At 44.5% G+C, this 21,003-nt stretch overlaps 1 protein-coding gene across 4 annotated transcripts; it reads left to right on the top strand.

The window, feature by feature from the left end:
• Positions 1-818: 818 nt before the first annotated feature.
• On the top strand, positions 819-20,081 carry zbtb44 (zinc finger and BTB domain containing 44). Of its 4 annotated transcripts, none has more exons than XM_064301473.1 (6): positions 819-1,040; positions 7,057-8,103; positions 8,590-8,674; positions 9,267-9,418; positions 12,263-12,563; positions 16,151-20,081. In XM_064301473.1, exons 2-6 carry the CDS (start codon positions 7,092-7,094, stop codon positions 16,476-16,478), a joined length of 1,878 nt encoding a protein of 625 aa, XP_064157543.1. In that variant the 5' UTR covers positions 819-1,040; positions 7,057-7,091; the 3' UTR covers positions 16,479-20,081. The 4 variants fall into 4 exon arrangements, with proteins under 4 accessions (XP_064157543.1, XP_064157542.1, XP_064157541.1 ...); XM_064301472.1 differs by having other exon boundaries at positions 819-1,175; positions 6,985-8,103; XM_064301471.1 differs by having other exon boundaries at positions 820-1,175.
• The last annotated feature ends 922 nt before the right edge of the window (positions 20,082-21,003 follow it).

Below are 21,003 nucleotides of genomic sequence, written 5' to 3'. Positions count from 1 at the left end.
AGGGGGGAATAATATGTGAGTTGATATGATCAGTGTGACACAAAATAAGAAAAAATCTTTAAAAACAGACAGAGAAACAGCAGACAAACTTCAACAGATGCCTACATACTTTCAAAGCTACATTACACAAAGGGAACTGAGGTCATAGATAAGGGCCTTGCATTTGCTCATCTTTGGAGTCATTCACCACATGGACGCTCTCCAAAGCCTCTCTGTGATCGAACTATCATACAATAGATTAGTCCAGAACCCTGTCATGAACAACTATAACAAACTATGTGAAGAACTTCAGCTGTGCCTGTAAATGTTCCAGTAAATGCTTATGCTAGATGAGCCCATCACAAATGAAACATATTTTCCCTGTGCTATGTCCAAATTGCATCACTGTTTTCATTTTCATTAAATGTTTTGCATAGTCAATTGATATACACTGTTTGTGTTGTTTTTAAGGGAATAATACCACAATTCAACTATATATAGTGCCTTGCAAAAAATATTCTGACACTTATTTAGCTTTCAGATTGTGTTGATTCAGAGTATGGAATCGTGTGATCAAAAAAAAAAAGGAACTCACATTTGTGATCAACACAACCTAGTCTAGACTGTCATTTTTATCATTTTAAATTATAAAAATGTATATCCCAAATGAATGATAACAGACATTATTTTAATAACATGCCATAATATTTGTAGTTTTGTAAAGGCAAACATCAATATATCCAATAATAATAATACATAAATCGTTTCATTATTTGAAACTAGTTGGCTGCATGGACTGGCCTCTCTCCTCTTGTATTGGTGGTACTCCTTTGAACAGCGGTGCGCGTTGCATTATGGGACAAAAATAAAGTGCAAAATATCCACACAGCGGGGACAAAGGAGCAAGACACAGTGGATGGGACTGTACAGTAAACTTTCAAACTATTTGTAGCGCTATTAAATATAACATTAAACTAGTAAGTCGTTCGACAAAACGGTGTTGGATGCTGGTGTTTCCTAGTCGCTACAATTGACAGAGAATGGGACTTTCATTTGGCGCGGTGAGCAGCCTTACCAGCTAAACCTGTGTGCTTCACGCCCAACCGTGGTGTGTTTACCCGGGTCATACTCTGTCTACAAACCTGAGGCTTTCAGTTAAACGACAGGCCGGATCACTCCTCTTTCTCTTGTGCAAGGTAACTTAAATGCCGAGAATGAACTGTGGTTCGATAGCGAACATGTTTGTGATGAATGGGGAATGCGTTTATGGCGTAGCTACGTTTCGAGGTAACCTAACGTTAGGCTATCGAGAAGTGCCGTTTTATTTGCCAGCTAACTTTATAATTAGCAACCCGGCTGTGATGCATATACCAATTTGATTTATTTGCAAGAGTGGGAAATGTATGCATATCGGGTCACACTTGTGTGACTGTAAATTATTTCGAGTTTTCTGCCAACATGAGCAGACTATGCGCGTTCATCAATTTGTTGATTTGAAATGAGCATTAGCGTTGCTTAGATAGCCGACTAACGTGGAAATAAGTCGCAGTTAGCTAGTTTGTTGGTTAAATACCCTCTTTCATATGTTTGCTACATAGTTAGTTTGAGACCTTGCCTAGAAGTTAAAATGGCAAACCTTCTCTATGCCCAGGTATGCGACTAGGTAACTGTACGGTCTGGCCCGTGACTGTTAAGTTGTACCGTTTGTGCACCGTTAGCTCGCTGGCTGGTTAATCAGCACGTGCTGACGGCAGTTTATACCGCGAGCCACAGTTGCTGCACGCTGGGAAGTCATTATAAACAAACCACAAAAGAGCTGGTTGCCTTTAACCCCGCCCCCACTTTCCCTTTCGCTTACACAGGAGCGAGCCAACTTTGGTTACTACTAGCTAGTTTGTGGAGTGCCATTCCAAAGCATCGGCATTCAACCGATTGTATAGCTCAGCTAACGTCGCACGTTGTCCCTAAATGGTAACAGCATTGGTAAATTGATTTTAGTGACGGATATATAACGTTTTTATGCTTACCCAAACACAACATGAATGCTAATTGATCTAAGAATTAATTAGAAATCACGAATATTCATAGTCATACTATTCATAGGTGTAGGTATATGGCATTTTAAATTTCAAACACTGCAGTTTGGGCAGAAAAATAGTGGTGTAGTGGTGTGGCGTATTATTTCTGTTTTCAAGCCTTGATTGCTTTCCCTTCGCTGTAAAACTTTTAAACTGTCATTAATTATAAGTTTCAGAAGCTTTTGATGAGAATGAGTGGGAGCCACTCATACCATAGCACTGGAATATGTTATGTCAGTTAACAGTCAGGTGTTAGCTTTCACATTTATCCAGTTGTATGTGTATTTAGGTTCACACCAAGTCACCTTCAGGAAACGCACTAAGTAGGCTAAATCTAAATCACTTTTCAATGTAATTTAATCTGTGAATACCAAAGAAAAATAAAATTAATCTTTTGCATACTAATATTTTAGTACTCTTATTTAATGGATACACCATCCCAATGTGGTTAACGGATGTACATCGATACCAAGCTAAAAAAAAATCATCTGGCGTCTTCTTTGTTTTTTCGTTCAGTGTTTTCATTGTGACTGCACACCTATGATAGCTTACCAGGATCCACAGATGGTTTCCATTTAAAGTAATCTTGAGGTGTGTTTTTTCTGCATCTTTGGGTCAGATAGGCTAAATGTCATAATCTCCATCAATGTGCTATGGAAAAAAAAATTCCTTGTTTCATGCAGATCCTTGAGGTAGGCCTAATTGTAAAGTTATCATTTGATTGGAAAATACACTTGAGTGATCCAGATATTTTTGAACATGTATTTTGACTGAAAGTCTAATTAATTTAAATCGTGATGTCACATCCATCGTTTTATTTCTTTAGTCAACTTGCTAGACTGTCAAATGTAAAATTTAAAAATTAGCAACTAATTTGCTAATGGGACTTTTTGAATGCATGTCAGATGTAGGTTTCTGTTTTCTTCTTGCTAGAAAAAAACCTGTGAAATTTTAGTCATCAGCTCGTTCCATCAGCCCAAGCAACCTGCTGAGTGTGTGGGTGGCAGGCTGGCAAAAATATAGTATTTTTTTTCCCCCAGATGACCTCTTGCAGCTTCAGACAATGATTTGGAGCCCTTAGACATTCCAGACAGCCAGACTTGGCAATTCCTGCATACATATATATATATATATATATATATATATATATATATATATATATATATACACGCACACACGCACGCACACACACATACACTCTTTTCAAAATAATGTCATGTTGTCAGTCTTAGCCCTAAACACAGTGAGAGTCCATCTAATTGATCTTTTTTTTGTCAGTCATTTTGGAGCTGATCCTTGTCAGTTAAAATGTTCAGTTATAGCAGTGGTATCTAAAATATTTCAGATGATTAACCTGTTATTGATTGAGTGTTGTTACTTGTATGGATTTTCTGCCAAGCATACAATAGAAACAGCTTGGCAAAACAGGCACTTCCATCAGAGCACAGGCTGCGGAGAACTTAACATTATGAAAAGCAACACGCTTGATCAAAAATTATACACCAGTGTAGCTATATTTTGTGTCTATGCTCGTTAATTCCGATACAGTGAATGTGCAATATTAATTAAAACAATGTGCTGATGCGCATTGCATTAGTCTGTATTTCATTGTATGTATTCCATTTCATTATATTACTGTTACTAGTGCATGGCATTGAGTCTGGGAATAATTGTGAATATGTCACGGTGCTCTGTGGCCTGTTAAGTGTGACTTACTTGCATTTTTCTTACTTGTAATACAATGGCACCACAGTGTGTCATTAGGTAGAGTCAGTCTCCAGCAGCTTCCTGAAAACTGAAGGAAATGTGACAGGAGAGGTGAGACTTTTCAAAGAGAATTAGGCCTCAGCAGGATGAGCTTGTGTGATTTTTGACATGGGGTGGACTGGTTCTCTGTTTACGGCAGGTATTCGGGACCATCCAGGGCTACATCAGTCGAGTGGAATAAAACAGGCCTTTTTTGTGTGTGTTTGGTTATTACGTGAGATTTCGGCATGCTACATATGTGACAGAAATAACATTACAAACCTGGTTGATTCTGAGCTTTCTATGTTGGCAGAGAACATCCAAGGTCATTTCATTTGCTTGATATAAATTTTGTGTTTTTTTAACTTGGTAAGGTAGACAGTTCCCAAAATCTCAACTGATTCCTGCATTTCTCATCCAAAGAGCACGTGGGAGCACTGCACCTACCCACTCACCAAATCAGCTCCACCCAGTGCCCCATTAGCAAACCGGGGCTGCCAGACCCATGCTGCTAAGATGTAACGGTACAATCACTTTCCATTACAGGGCAGCTGGTTATGATAGTCTGCTTGAAAAAAATGCTAGATGGAATTTTATTTTTCTGCATTTCTTTGAAATTGTGTGCATGTGTAACAAATGAACTAGTGGCAGTAGTGTTCCCTGGCTGGTAAAGGAGAGTTTCACCCCCCCCCCCCCCCTCCCCTTTGTCCCCCCTGAAACTCTGTTGCCTTGACTGACCTCCAGTCTGTTTTGAGTCTAAAACATAAAAGGCACTAATGGGGAACTTTGGTAAGTTGCAAGTTGCTCTTGGGACTGATCGGAATTTTTGGCTTCTGAACCCAGGAACGAAAGGTTTGTGTTTTTCCGGTGTGTGTCGGGCTGTAACGCAGTAAGCACTGCCGCTGGAGTGAGTCGTAGCCAGCCGCGTGCCTCGGTGTGTCTGACAGCTACGGCTACAGCGCAGCGCCGGAGAACATTCCCCATGGCGAGCCCCTGCAGCCGAGCCTGCGTTCGACGGGAAATCTCATGCGTCCAGCGTCCCGCGCTAGTCTCCAGACCGGCTTGGCTTCCTCCAGGCTGCATCTGCTTTGATTATTCTTACATAACTTGGCATTTGGTCTCCTGCTCTCTCTTCATTCCTGTTGAGTTATTTGCTGCATTGAGAAAATAAGAGGCCTGGATGATACTGTTTAGGAGAGTTTTGAAATGAAACTTTGGCGTGGATTGTATCAGGTGCTTGACATGGAAATCCTGGGGCTGATATATCTAGGCTAGTTTATATTTGTCCATGTTGATTTTGCTACGACTGTTGTCAGTCTTTTTAAGTTATTATCGGCTGATACCAATACCACCCCAATATTGTCGTGCATAGTTTTATCTCTTGTCATTATATCCTTTTTATTTTTAGATGCCAGAAGAGCAACGTCATTTAGGGCAACTTGATTCATGATCAAGGTAATACTTTGATTCATGATGTCCACAAAGCTAGGAAGAGACAATATTTATCTGTAATCTTTCTTCTCTTTAGAACGATTGCTTTCTGTTTAACACTAAGTATGGTAAGCTCAGGTTTCTGTAACTCGTTCTGTGTGTTAAGAAACATCTTCTGAAAAGCTGTGATGTAAAAGAGTGCTGTTGCTCAATGAATGAGTACTGTTTCTTTGTAAGTCTTAAATTAGCCCATAAGCTGTCATAGTTTGTTGAAGAAGCCCATTCATTGGAAACAGCACCAAATGACTATTATGCAGGTTGAATGGGTCCTCACAGGTTAAGCAGAGCCCCAGACACAAAGCTATATGTCTAGTGCTTCAGCCACTGTGCTGATTATATTGAGGTTTGCTGAATTGGACTTTAGATTCTCTATATTTATTAACTATTTGCCAGGTGCCACAGTGTGGAGTTGTGTTAATACCTAGTAAGTAGTATTGGTAATGAAACAGTTTACAGGAACTAAGGCATAAAAATAATCGAGAGAATAATGAAAGAGAGAGAGCATGTCTGAAAGTTGCTCATTAGCTGTGTGAATGGACTGAAGGTTGCTTTTGGCTAAGCAGGCACTGTCTGGAGGCTGCTGCTTCGCTTCATATTTTGCTGTGCACCCGGAATCTCAAAGAAGCAAGCAAGTGTTGCAGCATGCTGTCCAAGAGGAGATCTGGGTGCTGCGAGAATGATGAATACGGTCCTGTCTGAGGAAAGCTCAGGAGAATCCGAGACTTCTCGCCGGAGACGGAGTGAGACTTTGCCTCTGACTGTAGCCAGCGGCCCCAGCGGTGGCGCCTAATTGGCCATGGTGTAGCGCAGGGAGGGTTCCCATTGGTGGGCCGGTGCCTGTCTGGTCGCGCAGGAGCCACTGCGGCAGCCGTGCGTGAAGGGTGCCGTTCCGACTGCGGCTCAGCCGGTGGACTGCAGAATGGAGCGAAGCAGAGGCAGGCAGTGGAGGGGACTCAGTCACACAGCCTGGCTGCCTTGCAGTTTGTTCAGTGACTGACTCTTCCTGGGAGAAGTGTTAAAGCGTTACTGATTCCAAGTGTACTTTGGTTTGAGTGCGTGCGTGCGTGCGTGCGCCTGTCTGTGTGTGTTCCTGCACACTCCTGCCAAAGGACAACAGACCTGAAATCAATCTGGATCTCAGTTGCTTCCAAATGTAAGACTTGATGCTTGTCTTGGCCACGTGCTCATCCGGTTACTGTGTGTGTCTGTGTCTGTGTTTCTGTGTGCATGTGTGTGTGTGTGTGTGTCTGTCCGTGTGGGTGTTGGGTGTGTGTGTGTGTGTGTGTGTGCATATGCAGTCCATCGCTGGTAGCTGGTTAAATGAGCTCTTTGTCCCTGTGTTTCTGACAGTGTTATCAGAGCGTGTTTGAGGCCTGTTTGCCTGAGCAGAGCCGTGCCCTGCCGCCTGTTCTCCCTCTGCGTTTGTTTTTCACTTCATCAACTGTTGCAGCACCCGGCGTAACCACAGTAATGACACAATCCCTCCGCCCATTCACATCTTTCCTTCACCATTTTGCTCCTTTTTTCAGTGGTGTCTTTGTTCCTGACTCGTTAAGTACAGGCTGTCATGGATGATATGCTCTATCGGGAATCCGTCTATACCTATGTGCAATACCAGTGATACAGTAGTTGTGCAAAGCAGTCTTAGAGGTTTATTCAAAGGATTCTCATCATCTTTGTGTTGTCTCAGAACCCCTTGCCTCTGTCAGTTGAGCGAAAGGCGACAGACGGAGGCGTTGACTGGCGCGGTTTGCGTCCGCAGGTAAACCCGGGCTGCCTTCCGGAGCGGGCGGCGAGATGGGCGTAAAGACCTTCACGCACAGCTCGCCCACGCACAGCCAGGAGGTGCTGGAGAAGCTGAACACGCTGCGGGGCGAGGGCCAGCTGTGCGACGTGACGCTGCGCGTGCAGGGCCAGCTGTTCACCGCGCACCGGGCGGTGCTGGCCTGCTGCAGCGACTTCTTCCGCTCCCAGCTGCTGAGCCGGCCCGAGGAGCGCCACCACGTGCTGGACCTGCACCACGTGACGGTGAGCGGCTTCACCCCGCTGCTGGAGTACGCCTACACCTCCACCCTGTCCATCAACACCGACAACATCATCGACGTGCTGGCCGCCGCCAGCTACATGCAGATGTTCGCCGTGGCCAGCACCTGCTCCGAGTTCATGAAGTCCAGCATCCTGTGGAACGGCGGGGGAGGGGGCGGGGCCGGGGGGCAGGAGAAGCCGCGGGACTCCGCCCCCGGGGCGGCGCCCGCCTGCACGCTGACCCCGCTGGACGGCTCCAGCCTGTCGCCCGTGTCGTCCGAGTGCAGCGTGCTGGAGAGGGCCGCGCCCGCCCGCCACGGGTCCCGCCGCAAGCGCAAGGCCTTCGCCGTCGCGTCCCCCCCGAGCCCGCTCAAGTCCCCGCCCGCGGCCAACCCCTCCCCTTCCTTCCCCGAGGGCGGGGCCCAGGCGGCCGACTCCTCGCTGGCCTTCCCGTGGACCTTCCCCTTCGGCCTGGACCGCCGCTTCCACTCGGACAAGGCCAAGCTGGATGAGAGCCCGCGCGGCCCAGTGCAGGCCCGCCCGCCCGCCGCCGCCCGCCGCCTGGCCGACTACCTCGCCTGCGACGGCTCCAAGGAAGAGGAGGAGGAGGAAGAGGAGGAGGACCTGCACGTGAAGGTGGAGCGCCTGAGCGACGAGGAGACGCAGGAGGAGGCGTCTCAGCCCATCAGCGCCTCCCACAGCTCCCTGAGCGACCAGCAGACGGTCCCCGGGAGCGAGCAGGCCCAGGAGGACCTCCTGATCAGCCCGCAGTCCTCCTCCATCGGTGCGTAACCCCGCCCTGCTCTTTTACTGTGTCCATGGCAACAAGGCCAGGGTATATCCATTTTAATTTGTACGTAGGAAAGGTTCTAGCATGACTCTAGGGCCAAGGTTTTAGGGTGATATTTATGAAAATTTAGCTTGAGGGTAATAAATTTGGGCCTGTTAAAATAGCAGATGGCTTGTCTCATAAAATCAGTATCAGTATTTTACAATCTTGCTATTCCTTTTTTCACATTTCTCGCCAGTCCGGTTTAAAGACTCATTTATTTTACACTGTCAGCAGTTGCCAAGGGAAACACTGTAAAATGAGCAACAACACTGAGCACTCCAGTGCACACGTGCAGAGTCACAGACCTCTGTCCCAGCACAGAGCAGGAAGAGCCAGTCAAGCTAAAGGCCCTGTAACAGAAGGGTGTGTGGAAGCACATTCTCCCCGTTCGGGCTCTCTTATGGACCTATAACAGCGATGCCCTTTTTTGGGTTTTAGGGTCTGTGGATGAGGGGGTCGCAGAAGGGCTGCCTTCCATGCAGGGTACGTCCCACACGGGCGCCCACGCTGAAGATGACGAAAGGTAATCCGCTGTCTGCGTTTCATTGGTTTTAGGAGTTAAAGTGAAGGTACAGTCCCGCCCACCGCTCCTGTGTCTCGTCCCCCATTGGCCCTTCTTAGGACAGGGAGAAGAATAACATCTTTAGCAATAGGGCCTTTACTGTAGGCGGCAGTGTAGTATAATAACCTAAAGGTTCGATTCCCATGCCATTGTACCCTTGAGCAAGGTACTTAACCTGCATTGCTCCAGTATGTATCCAGCTGTATAATTGGATACAGTGTAAGTCGCTCTGGATAAAAGCGTCTGCTAAAATGCCTATAAACTAAACTGTAAACTACTGCAGTTTCCGCTAACACTTTCACAGTGAGTGTTTGCTGGGCCCTTTGGTAGGAAATAGGGGTGTGGCTTCTAAACCTTCTAAATCTCTAAATGTTAACAGAAATGCTAAATGTTTAGGAAAATCTTAACAGTGAAACATTTTTAATGCGGCAATGCCATTAAAGTAATGTTTCAGTTTGCGCACTCACTCTCTGGCGACTGTGTTCAGGGGCTCACTGTCCTTTCATTCGAGACCGTGGCCTTGACTCCCCTCCCGTCTCTTTTTTGTTTCCAGGTTGGAAAGCGTTCAGTACCCGTACCACCTGTACATAAGCCCCTCGAGCAGACCGGGTCCCAACGGGCCCGACCGGCCCTTTCAGTGCCCCACCTGCGGGGTGCGATTCACCCGCATTCAGAACCTCAAGCAGCACATGCTCATCCACTCAGGTAGGCGCCCGCCGCTAACGCTAGCTTTCCGTCGCCCCGGCAACCGCTGCCCTGCCCGGAAAATCGCTGCAGCGTGACTTATTTGCACGGTTCTCAGTGCACTCGCCCCCACACCTTATCTCGCTCCCGCCTAATTAGTGGAACGGATGACTCTTCTCTAATGAGTGAGTCACACTCTTGGAATTTGGGAGAGCGTTGGCCTTGGAAACAGAGCTGCCCGAGTGGCTTCACACAGACAGGGAGAGCAGGGGGAAAGTAAACTGCTGAGTCTAGTGCGCACATGCTCAAACGGCCAACCCGCTGAAGGCCAGTGGAACATCTGAATAAGGGCGTGTGTGGGTCAGCGTGCGGGCCATGTGGTGCAACGTGTAGGGGAGGCAGGGGATGAGTCTGGGTTAGTGTGCTGCCTGTGTGATAGAGAGGGGGGATGAGTCTGGGTTAGTGCGCTGCAGTGTGTGATGGAGAGGGGGGTTGAGTCTGGGTTAGTGCGCTGCAGTGTGTGATGGAGAGGGGGGTTGAGTCTGGGTTAGTGCGCTGCAGTGTGTGATGGAGAGGGGGGTTGAGTCTGGGTTAGTGCGCTGCAGTGTGTGATGGAGAGGGGGGTTGAGTCTGGGTTAGTGCGCTGCAGTGTGTGATGGAGACGGGGGTTGAGTCTGTGGGATAGAGTGATGGAGGTGGAGAGCCATTGTGCATGGTTCAGGTTGAGGTAACAGCTGCACAGAGAGGGGTTTGAACAGTTAGTTTTCAAAGACAGATTCGCCTGATGATTCCATTCGTGTTCTGTATTTCCTGTTTACGTGAGGGTGTGAAAATGGTGAAGCTTTCATGCTCAAAGTTCAGAAAGCATGCTGATCACAGTACAGACACATTCAGACAGCACAGACTCTCTGGGGAGAGACGAGGCAGGGCAGGCTGGCTTTCAGCTGATTTAGCAAACCCATACTGCTCACTGTAACCGACCTGAGAGAAGGCAGTTCTTTGAGAGTGATACACTATTAATGCAAACAGCCTTTGTGCTTCTGTGCCATTTTGTCCTGTGTATTTTACATCAGCGTAAGGCACTGGGGTTAGTGTTTGAGGTTATGGCACTGGGGTTAGTGTTCGAGGTTATGGTACTGGGGTTAGTGTTCAGCGTTCACTTGTGAGAGCGTAAGGCACAGGGGTCAGTGTGAGAGCGTAATACACTGGGGTTAGTGTGACTGTATCAGTTTCTTGACCGCACTGTAAAGCCAGCCTTGCTGCCTCTAATCATCTGGATCGAGAGGAGTGGGCCAGTCTGTTTAATATCTCCCCTGATCCCCCTGCTTACTGTATGCCACTGAATCAGGACCAGTACATATCTCTGAAATGGGCTTTATCCGTCTCTACGCAATGAGCCTCTTGGAAATGCAGTGCACATGTGCCTGGAATGATCCAGAGAAATATTTTTATTTTATTTTTTATTGAAAGAAAGAAAGAAGAAAATAAAAAGGGCTTAATCTTTCCGTCATGGCACGTTTATGAGGGCCGTAAATAACCTGCTCACTGCAAGAACCTTTTTAAAAAAATTTTTTTTTAATATATATTCCTTAGGCGCCGGTTTCATGGAAATACTTTTGTTGAGCCAACTTAATTTCACTCATTCTGGTGCTTTTCAGTCCCCTGCTCAGGACGTGTGGCAGTGTAGAGTGTGTGACAGCGCCCTGTTGTAATTCCTGCTGTTGGGTGGGGGACGGTGTCAGTGATCCCTGCTCCAGAGATTGGTCTAGAAGAGCGCAGGCGAGACTGCGCTTTCCTCCCAGACTCAGGACGCCAGTCTCTGCCTCGTATCCCGGCGCAGCTCACACAGACGTGAGTGTGGGGAGTGTGCACATGCGCTCATCGCACTGTCCTTCTGGCAGACCGTAGCCCTCCCATCCCTGCGTGAAGCTGGAGCCAAGCGTGGGTCTCCTTGAGGGGCTGCCAGCCGCAGTCAGGACTGGCATTCAGTGCCAGACCATGGGGCCCATCCAAGCTCTAGAGCAGCGCCTCAACAGGATGAGCCAACCAGCAGCCCCAGTTCTTAAAGACAAAGCCCCCATTCATGATAAATCTAGCCATTACAATATCAGTTGATAGAAAAGTTGAGCCATGGAACGACAGTTGTTGCTTAGAGGACAAAATTGCCACTTGAATCCATATATTGTTCCTTATGTTTATTGTGGGAGTATTATTTACCAAATATAACTTGTGTTGCTTTATTACAATATGAATGAGATATTTTTGTAATTTTGTCATGCTCTGCAAAATGTCTTTCAATTTTGTGTTGCGATAGAATTCCCTTCAAGCATTGCACATGTGATTAGACATCACAGCCGTTGACTTTACAGTGACCTGTGGGAACCATGGAAACGTTTTCAAGACAAAAGCTTAAAGAATTGAAGTCATATCTACGTGCCAAATTGCTGAGTTAACAGACGACAAGTACTTGTACATGTATCGATGATTAATATTTAACTCACAAATGTAATGCCAAGTAGCAAAAAGCATGATTGTTTTTAATATAATACAGTAGTGTTGTTCTTTTTGTGTCATCAGATGTGATCAAAATCTTGGGGAGTCCTGTCCTGTCAAGTAGGGTACTACATGTAGTGTGGTCTAATGTTCTGCAGATAGTAAAAATAAAATTTTTATTGTTTTTTTGGATGTTTTTATCTATTACTGGTTTCCCGGTCATTCACTTCATTTATTTTTCCTGGAAAGAGATGATGAAGTGGAAGAGCACAATTTCACAAATCTGGGAAATGTTGATTGCATCGTTTCCCCGGCATCCTCCCCGCTCGGTTTGAGCCGCCCGCTGACCCGCGCTCTCTCCCCCCCCCGCAGGCATTAAGCCCTTCCAGTGTGATCGCTGTGGGAAAAAGTTCACCAGGGCGTACTCCCTAAAGATGCACCGTCTGAAGCACGAAGGTAAACGCTGTTTCCGGTGCCAGATCTGTAGCGCCACTTTCACCTCCTTCGGTGAATATAAGCACCACATGAGGGTGTCCCGCCACATTATCCGCAAGCCGCGGGTGTACGAGTGCAAAACGTGCGGCGCCATGTTCACCAACTCCGGCAATTTAATCGTACACCTGAGGAGTCTGAACCACGAGGCGTCAGAGCTAGCAAACTACTTCCAGAGCAGGTGAGACGTTTGGCAAGCTGCCACGATCCACACGAATAAGCAGCCACCATTCTCACAAACAAATTACCGCCATGCTCACAAACACATAGCCACAATCCACACAAACAAATTACCACAATCCACACAAATAAATGACCACAATCCACACAAATGAATTACCACAATGCTCACAAACAAATGACCACAATCCACACAAATCGCCACAATCCACACAAACAAGCCACCACGATCCACACAAACAAGCCACCACGATCCACACAAACAAGCCACCACGATCCGCACAAATTAATGACCACCATCCTGATAAACAAATCACCGCAATCCACAGCACCTTCACCACTACAACACTGCAGATTCCTTGTATTAAGCAGATGGCTGGTCCTGTGTTCCATCCCATTGGTGACAGGACTTTATAATAGTTTACCACTGTTAATGAATATGCATGAATAGGCATCCCTAAGGACAGAACATTCATTGCCACCTGCATCAGGAGTGGCTTGCCCTTTCATGAATATTCATAATATGGATTTAAAAAAAATGTTTTAGCTGCAACCGTAGTGAGACAGAACTTAATGTTGGAATGCAGAGCAAGCCATCTGGTTAGTGTACAGGAAATGACACTGCTCACAGTAATGCCATAGAATATATGTATATGGCATATATATGTATGTGTATATAGCAATAATGGAAACCTGGATAAGAGAAAGTCATAGGACTGTAATTTCACTTTATGGAATCGTGCAATCACTGATTTTCATCCATGCAAATATTCAGCTTTTGTTAAAACTCCCAGCAAACCTTATTGTGTTAGTAATACTTTTCTGTGTTCCTATGTTCCTATGTAAAGAACCAAAATAAACACTATAAGCATTAATAATAAGTTATACATCTAATAACACTGATGCCAAAGTGCCACATTCATACATTTATAACACTTCCACTAATGTTGATTTCTGTGGATGATGACATATTCTTTGACCATCTGTGTCGGTCTGTTTTTATGAATTGAATGTGTACGTACTGCTTGTGAAAGTGTCATATTGTACATAAGTATGTTTCTTCATAGAAAGTGTTGCCTCTTTTACCCTAGATTTTCCTAACATCAAAGGTCCTCTAAGCACACATGGTATCTTCTCTGAAGCGTTAGCATGAGATAGAATGCATTGTGCTTTAGGCTAGTATTTCATTAATGCATTACATTTTACATGCGCACATTTGTACTGTTATAATGCTTTAGGGAGCTAATTGCGCCGATTATATTTGTCTTCAAATAGACGGCTGTTTTTCTGCCTTTTTGACTGATGTAGTTTTTTAATTGAAGACAGGATTGTTCAGATGTGTAATGCCCGCACACAGAGAATGGTTAAAATCTAGAATATAGTGCAGAAATGTGACTAGAATGCAGGTAGAAACTGCACTTCCATGTAGTTTAACCTAACCAAACTCAGCAAGAGTTCTTAAGAAGATGTTGATGTAACTGCTGCTGCATGAGTTTGTTTTAAGTCTGGAATAACGATCATATCTTGTCTGTGACTGGTGCTAAATCAGCCTTTTTAGGGTCTTTTTGCTCTGCTTAGTAGCGGGAGGTATCTTTTCAGGTCTGTCCATTTCAGAAGAACATCACAAACAAATAAAAATTCAGAACATATGTCCCTTCCAGCGCGGGCCCCTACTCAACCCAGTCCAGGAAAACAAGTTTAACAGCCCCGAACCCCCACTTAATGACAATTCGTCGTACGTAAAATTGTAACATGAAGCAAATAGCTGGTGTGCTGGGTGATGCGTTTAATGCCCTCTTTATTTTTTACTGGGTTAATATAGAACAGAACCACCACAGCCCTGTCCCAGAGAGCAGATGTTTTTTCTGACATTCAAAGTGTACATTTATGAGGAAAAAATGATGAATACTAATTTATATAGTGTGGAGGGTAGTATAAGGGGTCAGCACTGTATGCTGGTGCTTTGAGCATATATGCCCCTTCATTTTGGATCCATTGTTGCCATTGCATTGTCTCTGTAGTGTGGCGAGAGTGCCATATTAGCCATATGCTAATCTGCTTTTGGAAGTGAAGCTTCTGATTTTTTTCGCTTGGCCAGTCTGTATTTTATTTAATGCCAGTAAAGTTCACACAATGCTTAACTGTGAGAATTTTCCAGAAAAATACTCCAGTGTGAGGAAAACAGGAAAATTGATTCCCGATCCCTTAGCAGGCGACGCCTTGATCTTCTGAGGATTAAAAAAAAAAAAAACAGTTAAGCGGCTGCTCATAAACTGACAAAAAGGCAAAGGCCACATGAAGAAAAAAAGATGTCTGAAGTTGGATGTGTAGGCTATATGTAGCCTACTTGCGACCTGAATCATGTGTAATCACTCCAAGTTAGTACATTTTTAAAGTGACAGGGCAAATCAGGATCCAAAATGGCGGGCTCTTTGAAAGTCACCTTCTGATGGTGAGCTGTCGGGGCCTGTGCTTATGGTGCAGTCCCAGGGCTGTAGCTGTGGCGTATTATCTCTGGTTATAGCTGCGGTATATTAGCAGGGCCCATTAGTAGGTCTTTCGTTTCTGAAGTGAAATTGCGTAATTGAGACTGATCGGGGTAATGAGTACAGACGGAGGCTGTGGTAGAGTACCAGGGCTGCGGCTGTGATGCAGGAGCTGTGGCACGGTGGCTGGCTCCAGCGCGGGGTGTGAACAGGGCTACTGCTGGAGACGGAGCTGCGCTGCCCTGCCAGCCGTCTGCCCTGCCACTTACACCACGCTCGGGATGGCTGGGAAAACAGTGTCGGGTTTCGGCTGACGTTATTGGGCCATTCTGCCCTAATTAAGGGAAATTGAGTGTTAAGCTTACTTTTCTTCTATTTTAGACTATTCTGCTGGAACGTCAAGTTGAGTTTAGAAGGATTTACGGAATTTGTAATAATTTTGGAAGACTGGGGTTCTATAATTCATTTTTACCAAAGTTTGTTTGAGCTGGAGGGGTAGTAATTGGCATTGTTTTTTTCCCTAACTTTCCACGCTAGTTCTTTTTTTTTTGTCATCTTGGCTAGTCTTAAGATGTTTTCTCACTGCACTTAATCTAATTCTACATGAAACAGAAATCTGCTTTTATATTCTGGACTTTTCCACTTCTTAATCAACTCAAGGCCGCACAAGCTGGTGGGAGTGAAACGGGCCGTTAACTTAGGGATTTTTATAAGCATAATGTCTATGCCTGACGCCATTACATGGTATGGAAACTTCTTGGGCAATCTAGGTCTGAAGAAGCTGAACCAGCTGCAGTGTGAAACCTCTCTCTTCATCATTTTAGTCTTTTATTTTGTCATCATGGTTTATTCAGGCCGATATTACGCGACGGGCGATTCCAGAATTTTCTTGTGTGGGATTGAAAAAGCAGAGAGGCAGGTGTTCAGCTTTTCACCCAGCCTGATCAGATTCAGCTCGGTTTGAAAGCACTCCCAGCCTCTGCAGAGACGGCCATGCTGGACTTTGGCTAAAGTGTCGCAGCGCGGTGGAGAAAGTGGTTTCACCCCCGTGCTCTCTCTCTCTCTCTCTCTCTCTCTCTCCCTCCACCCCCCGCCCCCTCAGCGATTTCCTCTTGCCCGACTACCTGAGCCAGGTGCAGGAGGAGGCTCTGGGGCAGTACGAGCTGGCGGATCAGAGCTTTGACAGTGGCTCCTCCATCCACATGCCCGTCATCTCCCAGGTCTCCTCCACCCAGAACTGTGAGAGCACCTTCCTGCTGGGCCCCCTGACCGACCGCGAGGAGGAGGAGGACGAGGAGGAAGAGGAGGCGGGGGCGGGCGGAGCGGGGGGGTTGGTGCCGGACGAGCACAAGGCCTTTGGCGGGTCCCCGGACGCTTTGGAGGAGGATAATTCCCCGAACAAGGAACTGTCTTCCATTATAATCGAGTAGACTCCCGCCTTCCGCCCCTGCACCCCGCCCGCCCCCCCCTTACTGGAAAGTGCCTGAATTCCCTTCCGTGATTTTCACAAGCATCAAGACCACGAGACGTCAAAACCTGACGGCTTTCCAGTTCAAAAGCTAACGGACTCTGAGCAACAAAACCTTTCTTTTCCTTTGTGCTGAACTTAACTACATTTGTATTTTATATGACTAACAAAAACGTGCTTATATTTTATTTTAAAGTGCTGTGGTTTTGAAAACAGTTCATGTTACTTTTACTAGAAAACGATCTCGTTGTGACAGCTTGTAGTCTGGGCTTATTCGAGTACGCGCTTGGATGTTCTGATGTTCGATGTGAGTTTTTTGTGTGCGTGAGTATGTGTGTCTACGCTCGCGCGTGTGTTTTTCCCTGTAAATCTGAATCACACTGCTTGAAGTATATATCGATATAAAACATTTATTTGTAATGTTACACTTAAAACGGCCTTGTCTTTATACGGTAGGGAAACACAAACGTACTGATTGCATTAGAGCCTGGGCAGTGCTCGGTCTTATTGAGGTTTTGCTGGAGTTTGGCCTGTGCCCTGTGCTGTCGGTGGATGGTGGTCAGCGGTGTGCTGTAGCGTGGGGATGTTGGCGAGCGGTGAGCAGCTGACGCTGAAGCGAGCGCGGTCGTATGTGGAGCCAGTGGCCGGGCAGTACACAGAGTCCTGCAGTTGCGCATGCGGCTGCGCTTAGGAGTGCTGTGTAATGGCGGCCTCCGCTTTAAAAATGGAGCCCATGCAGCCAGAGGCCTGAGGCTCTTGGGCACAGGCACCTGCTGAAGTGTGTTTTTATGGGGAGCTCTCCTGGGACAGAGAGGAATGAGCACGGGCAATTTGGGGAGAATTGTGCCCTGTACTGAAATGTCTTTTATTGCCTGTGCGAATAATGAAACTCTCCAGTGTATTACACGGTGTGACTATCATGTGTTCGGCACCTTCTGAGGGGAGGGGTTGCCTGTGGCTCTCAGCCAATAGCACTCAGACAGGGTATTTGAATCAGCCTGCAGTCAAAATAGCAATAGTGGCGTATATAGTTTTGATATGTGGCACAGAAATGGACCAAAAAGTGTGAAATGGGCAAGCAGATATGCATAACCCCGCCCCGTGTATTTTAGGCTCACCTTCTGCGGTTTGCAGCGCAGTGGTGTTGGTGATGTGCAGTGATTCCAGTGATGTCAATTAACTGCAGCCCAGGACATGGGTGCTGCTTCACCACCACACATGAAATTCTGGTGGGTATTTTAGGGGTGTAGCTTTGGTGTTATAGCTCAGACATGCCCTGTTTAACAGGAAGTAGTTTATATGAACTCTGGGAGGATGAGTCCTGTACCTCGGTGTATATGATGGGTTGTACCATAGTAGCAGGACCTCACATGGTGTGTGAAAGCGGTGCATTTGCTTTTCTGCCTCAAGGTAACCTACACAGTTCACCATTGATGAGTGCACTGCATCTACTGGATATTGCTCTTCAGACCGACGTTGAAAATAACGTTTAAAAAAAGAAAGAAAAAAAATTCTGTTGAGGAGAAATTTCCCGCTCAAGGCCATGATTTGTATCATTTGGATAAGCCAAAGAAATTAATTTTGGGCAGAAAAAAATGTTTCCTTAAGACACCCTGGATCCATCCACCGCCTGGAACGTATAATTCTGTTTACAGAGAGGAAAATACAATCATGGCTAATGGTCCCTGTGGCCTGAGGGAAAAAGATCATTTTATCTGTATTGAGGATTGATTTGGGAGATGTGAACCAGAGGCCTTAAGCACAAGTCCTTCAGGCAGTTTTCACAGAAGGAAATTTCTAGGAACATTACAGTATGATTACGTTTCTCATTTTGGTTAAAGATTTATGAACAATCCTTCCCAGTATATATATTAAACATATCAGCCAGGTCCACATACAGCACTCTTTACATCATATGTATAGAGCTGTGTTTTTAAAAACATTCTAAAATGAGCAGAGTTTAGCCTAATTATATTTGTTGACTTAATAGAATGTGAATAAACTTGAAGTGCTGTCCTGGCCATAACTTTCTGATACCTGCAGGCGTTTAGATGATACTGGGATAATTCAGAGTGGATTCATACTATGTTGGTTTAAAAGGATGTTAAAGCCGACAGAAATATCAGTATATATTGAAATGGGTCAGAAATTGCCTGCTGGAGACTACATGGGGCACAGAGACCTCCATGTCCTGTGACTCAGACCCCATCCCAGTCCGCATCCATCTCATAATGCAGAACTAATGCATAATCAATGAATTACAAGTGCGGTGTGTTTCCTGTAGTGGTATGGGACTGCACATAAAGTATAAGTGAAACAATCTATCAATATAACTGTACACAGATATATGCATGTTTGTATATGTGATGCATACATATATGAATTATTATATAAGTATGTGTTTACTGGTGTGGCGTGGTATTATAATTATTATTGTATTATTATTTTATAGGCTATAACATATAAATGCTGCTGTGTGGTAATACTTAAGAGAACAGTGTCAAAGTGCCCAGAACATTTCAGTGGACTTTCTGTGTGCAATAAATAAAGTTAGGGGGTCCCTTACCGACTGTTCCTGAATTGTGATAAAGAATGTACTGTGAAATACTATAATATATATGACTGAAAGTGAGAATAGGAAAATTGCTGCAAATTCACTCATCCTGTGAAATTTATCACTTCCTGTACAAAAAACAAAACAAAATCTTTGTTTACTGTCAAGTTTTCTTGAGTGGTGAATCGCGCTTTGGGTTCGTGTTTCCGTGCTTCCGAGCGCATGTGCTTTCCTTGTAAGTAACAGGCGTTCTTGGATGAGACTATGTCCTTGAGCCTGCAAACACATGCCTGTTTACCCAATGTGTCTGACTTTTTCCACAGTGAATTAGCCTGAGGGCTTTGGTATTTCCATGGGTTTTGTAAGATGTTTGCTTCTGGTGTGTGCAATGGTTTTACATATTTGTTCTGAAGATGGTACATTATCAGGTTTTTATATCTATGATGCATATTTTTTCTGGTCTGTAGTGTTTATGAATAAGGAAAAGAAGAAAAAACCCAACTATCACCATATATTTTTTTGATCTTTTGTATTTCAATTTGTTGTTTGAATATGTATTTTATGGACATTTTTGTTCTCAATGTGAATGGCAGAGAAATAATCAAATGTCTGAGCCTTATTCAGTGATAACTTTTCTGTCTGTAGTATATATATATATATGGTATTGTGTAGAGTTTCTTGAAGTTATAACCTAGTTTGCATTGTGTTGCTTTTGATATTTAAATCAGTAGTTTACTCATAGATTTTTATATTTAAAAAATATATAAAGTATTGCAGTTCACACATTATTTGTGAATGAAAGCTTGTGAGCAAATATTCATTCTGGACAAGTGTGCTGAACTAGATTTGTTTTAGAGCATTTTTTAACTGATCATTCAGAAAATAAGTATATTTTTGGTTTTCTCTGTTGGATGCTTTTAAAGCTTGGCCAGCCATTGTGTTTTGGAAATTGCAAGTTAAAAAGGGGGCATTTCGTACAAAGAAAAAATGTAAATAAAATGATACATTGAATCCTGTGATGTAGTTCTTTAACTGTGATATTACAACAGTGTGTAAAAAGGTTTAAAGAGAATAACAAATTGCAAACAATAGGTATTAGATGATGACTTAAATCTGCTGCCTAGTACCTAGTGTCGTTAGCTTTGTATGACTTTTTCAACAAGTTTGAGAATAAAGATATTGTGGGTGCTATAAAGATATTGCAGTGCATCGGTGATGAACTATCAGCCTAAAACTGAAGCCTGTACAGCAGGGATGCTTTCTGGGCTGATATCAGTCACCAATATTTGTCTGGCCATATTGGCTGATACTAGTGCCAATAACAACCTGTTTTACATTATAGCGCAGTGTCTACAATGTCTATAATATGTCACTGCATAGCTTTGCTTTAGAGTACAATAATAACAAAATAAATAAGTCGATAAATGTAAAATAGAAATGGAAAGCTATCTCTTTTTAATGAGCTTGGTCAGATGATAACCCTGATTAGTAAACTACATCTGACTGGGTAAGGGCTGTTGAGGTGGGGGGTGAGCCCCCACAAGCCTCTTTCTGGAAGCCATGTGGTCTAAACAGGTGCATTTTGATCTGCTAGAAGAAATGAAGATATGTCTTGAAAAAGTCATAGTAGCTTTGCTAATAATGTGCTTAATGTGGCAATAAACTCACTTGAACGTCATAGGAAACGTCCATAAAAGAAAATTTTAACTACTATTCATAAATGTTACACACTTATCCCAGGAATGTGTAACTGTTCAAGAATGTTTTAATGGTTCTCTGTATCAAACGGCATTCATTAAATAAATGCCAAATATTTCGCAATTTTCTTAACAAAATATGTGCAATCTGCTACTTCGCTCAGACATTCCATCCCTATTCGGCCCAGAGGCTGTAACCTGTCCATGTAAAACATGTAGGCTATATCTAACATGCA

The sequence above is a fragment of the Anguilla rostrata genome, chromosome 12, assembly GCF_018555375.3.
Source record: "Anguilla rostrata isolate EN2019 chromosome 12, ASM1855537v3, whole genome shotgun sequence".
Taxonomy (NCBI): domain Eukaryota; kingdom Metazoa; phylum Chordata; class Actinopteri; order Anguilliformes; family Anguillidae; genus Anguilla; species Anguilla rostrata.
Note: the sequence above shows the minus strand (reverse complement) of the source record. Positions and strands in the feature narration are given on the sequence as shown.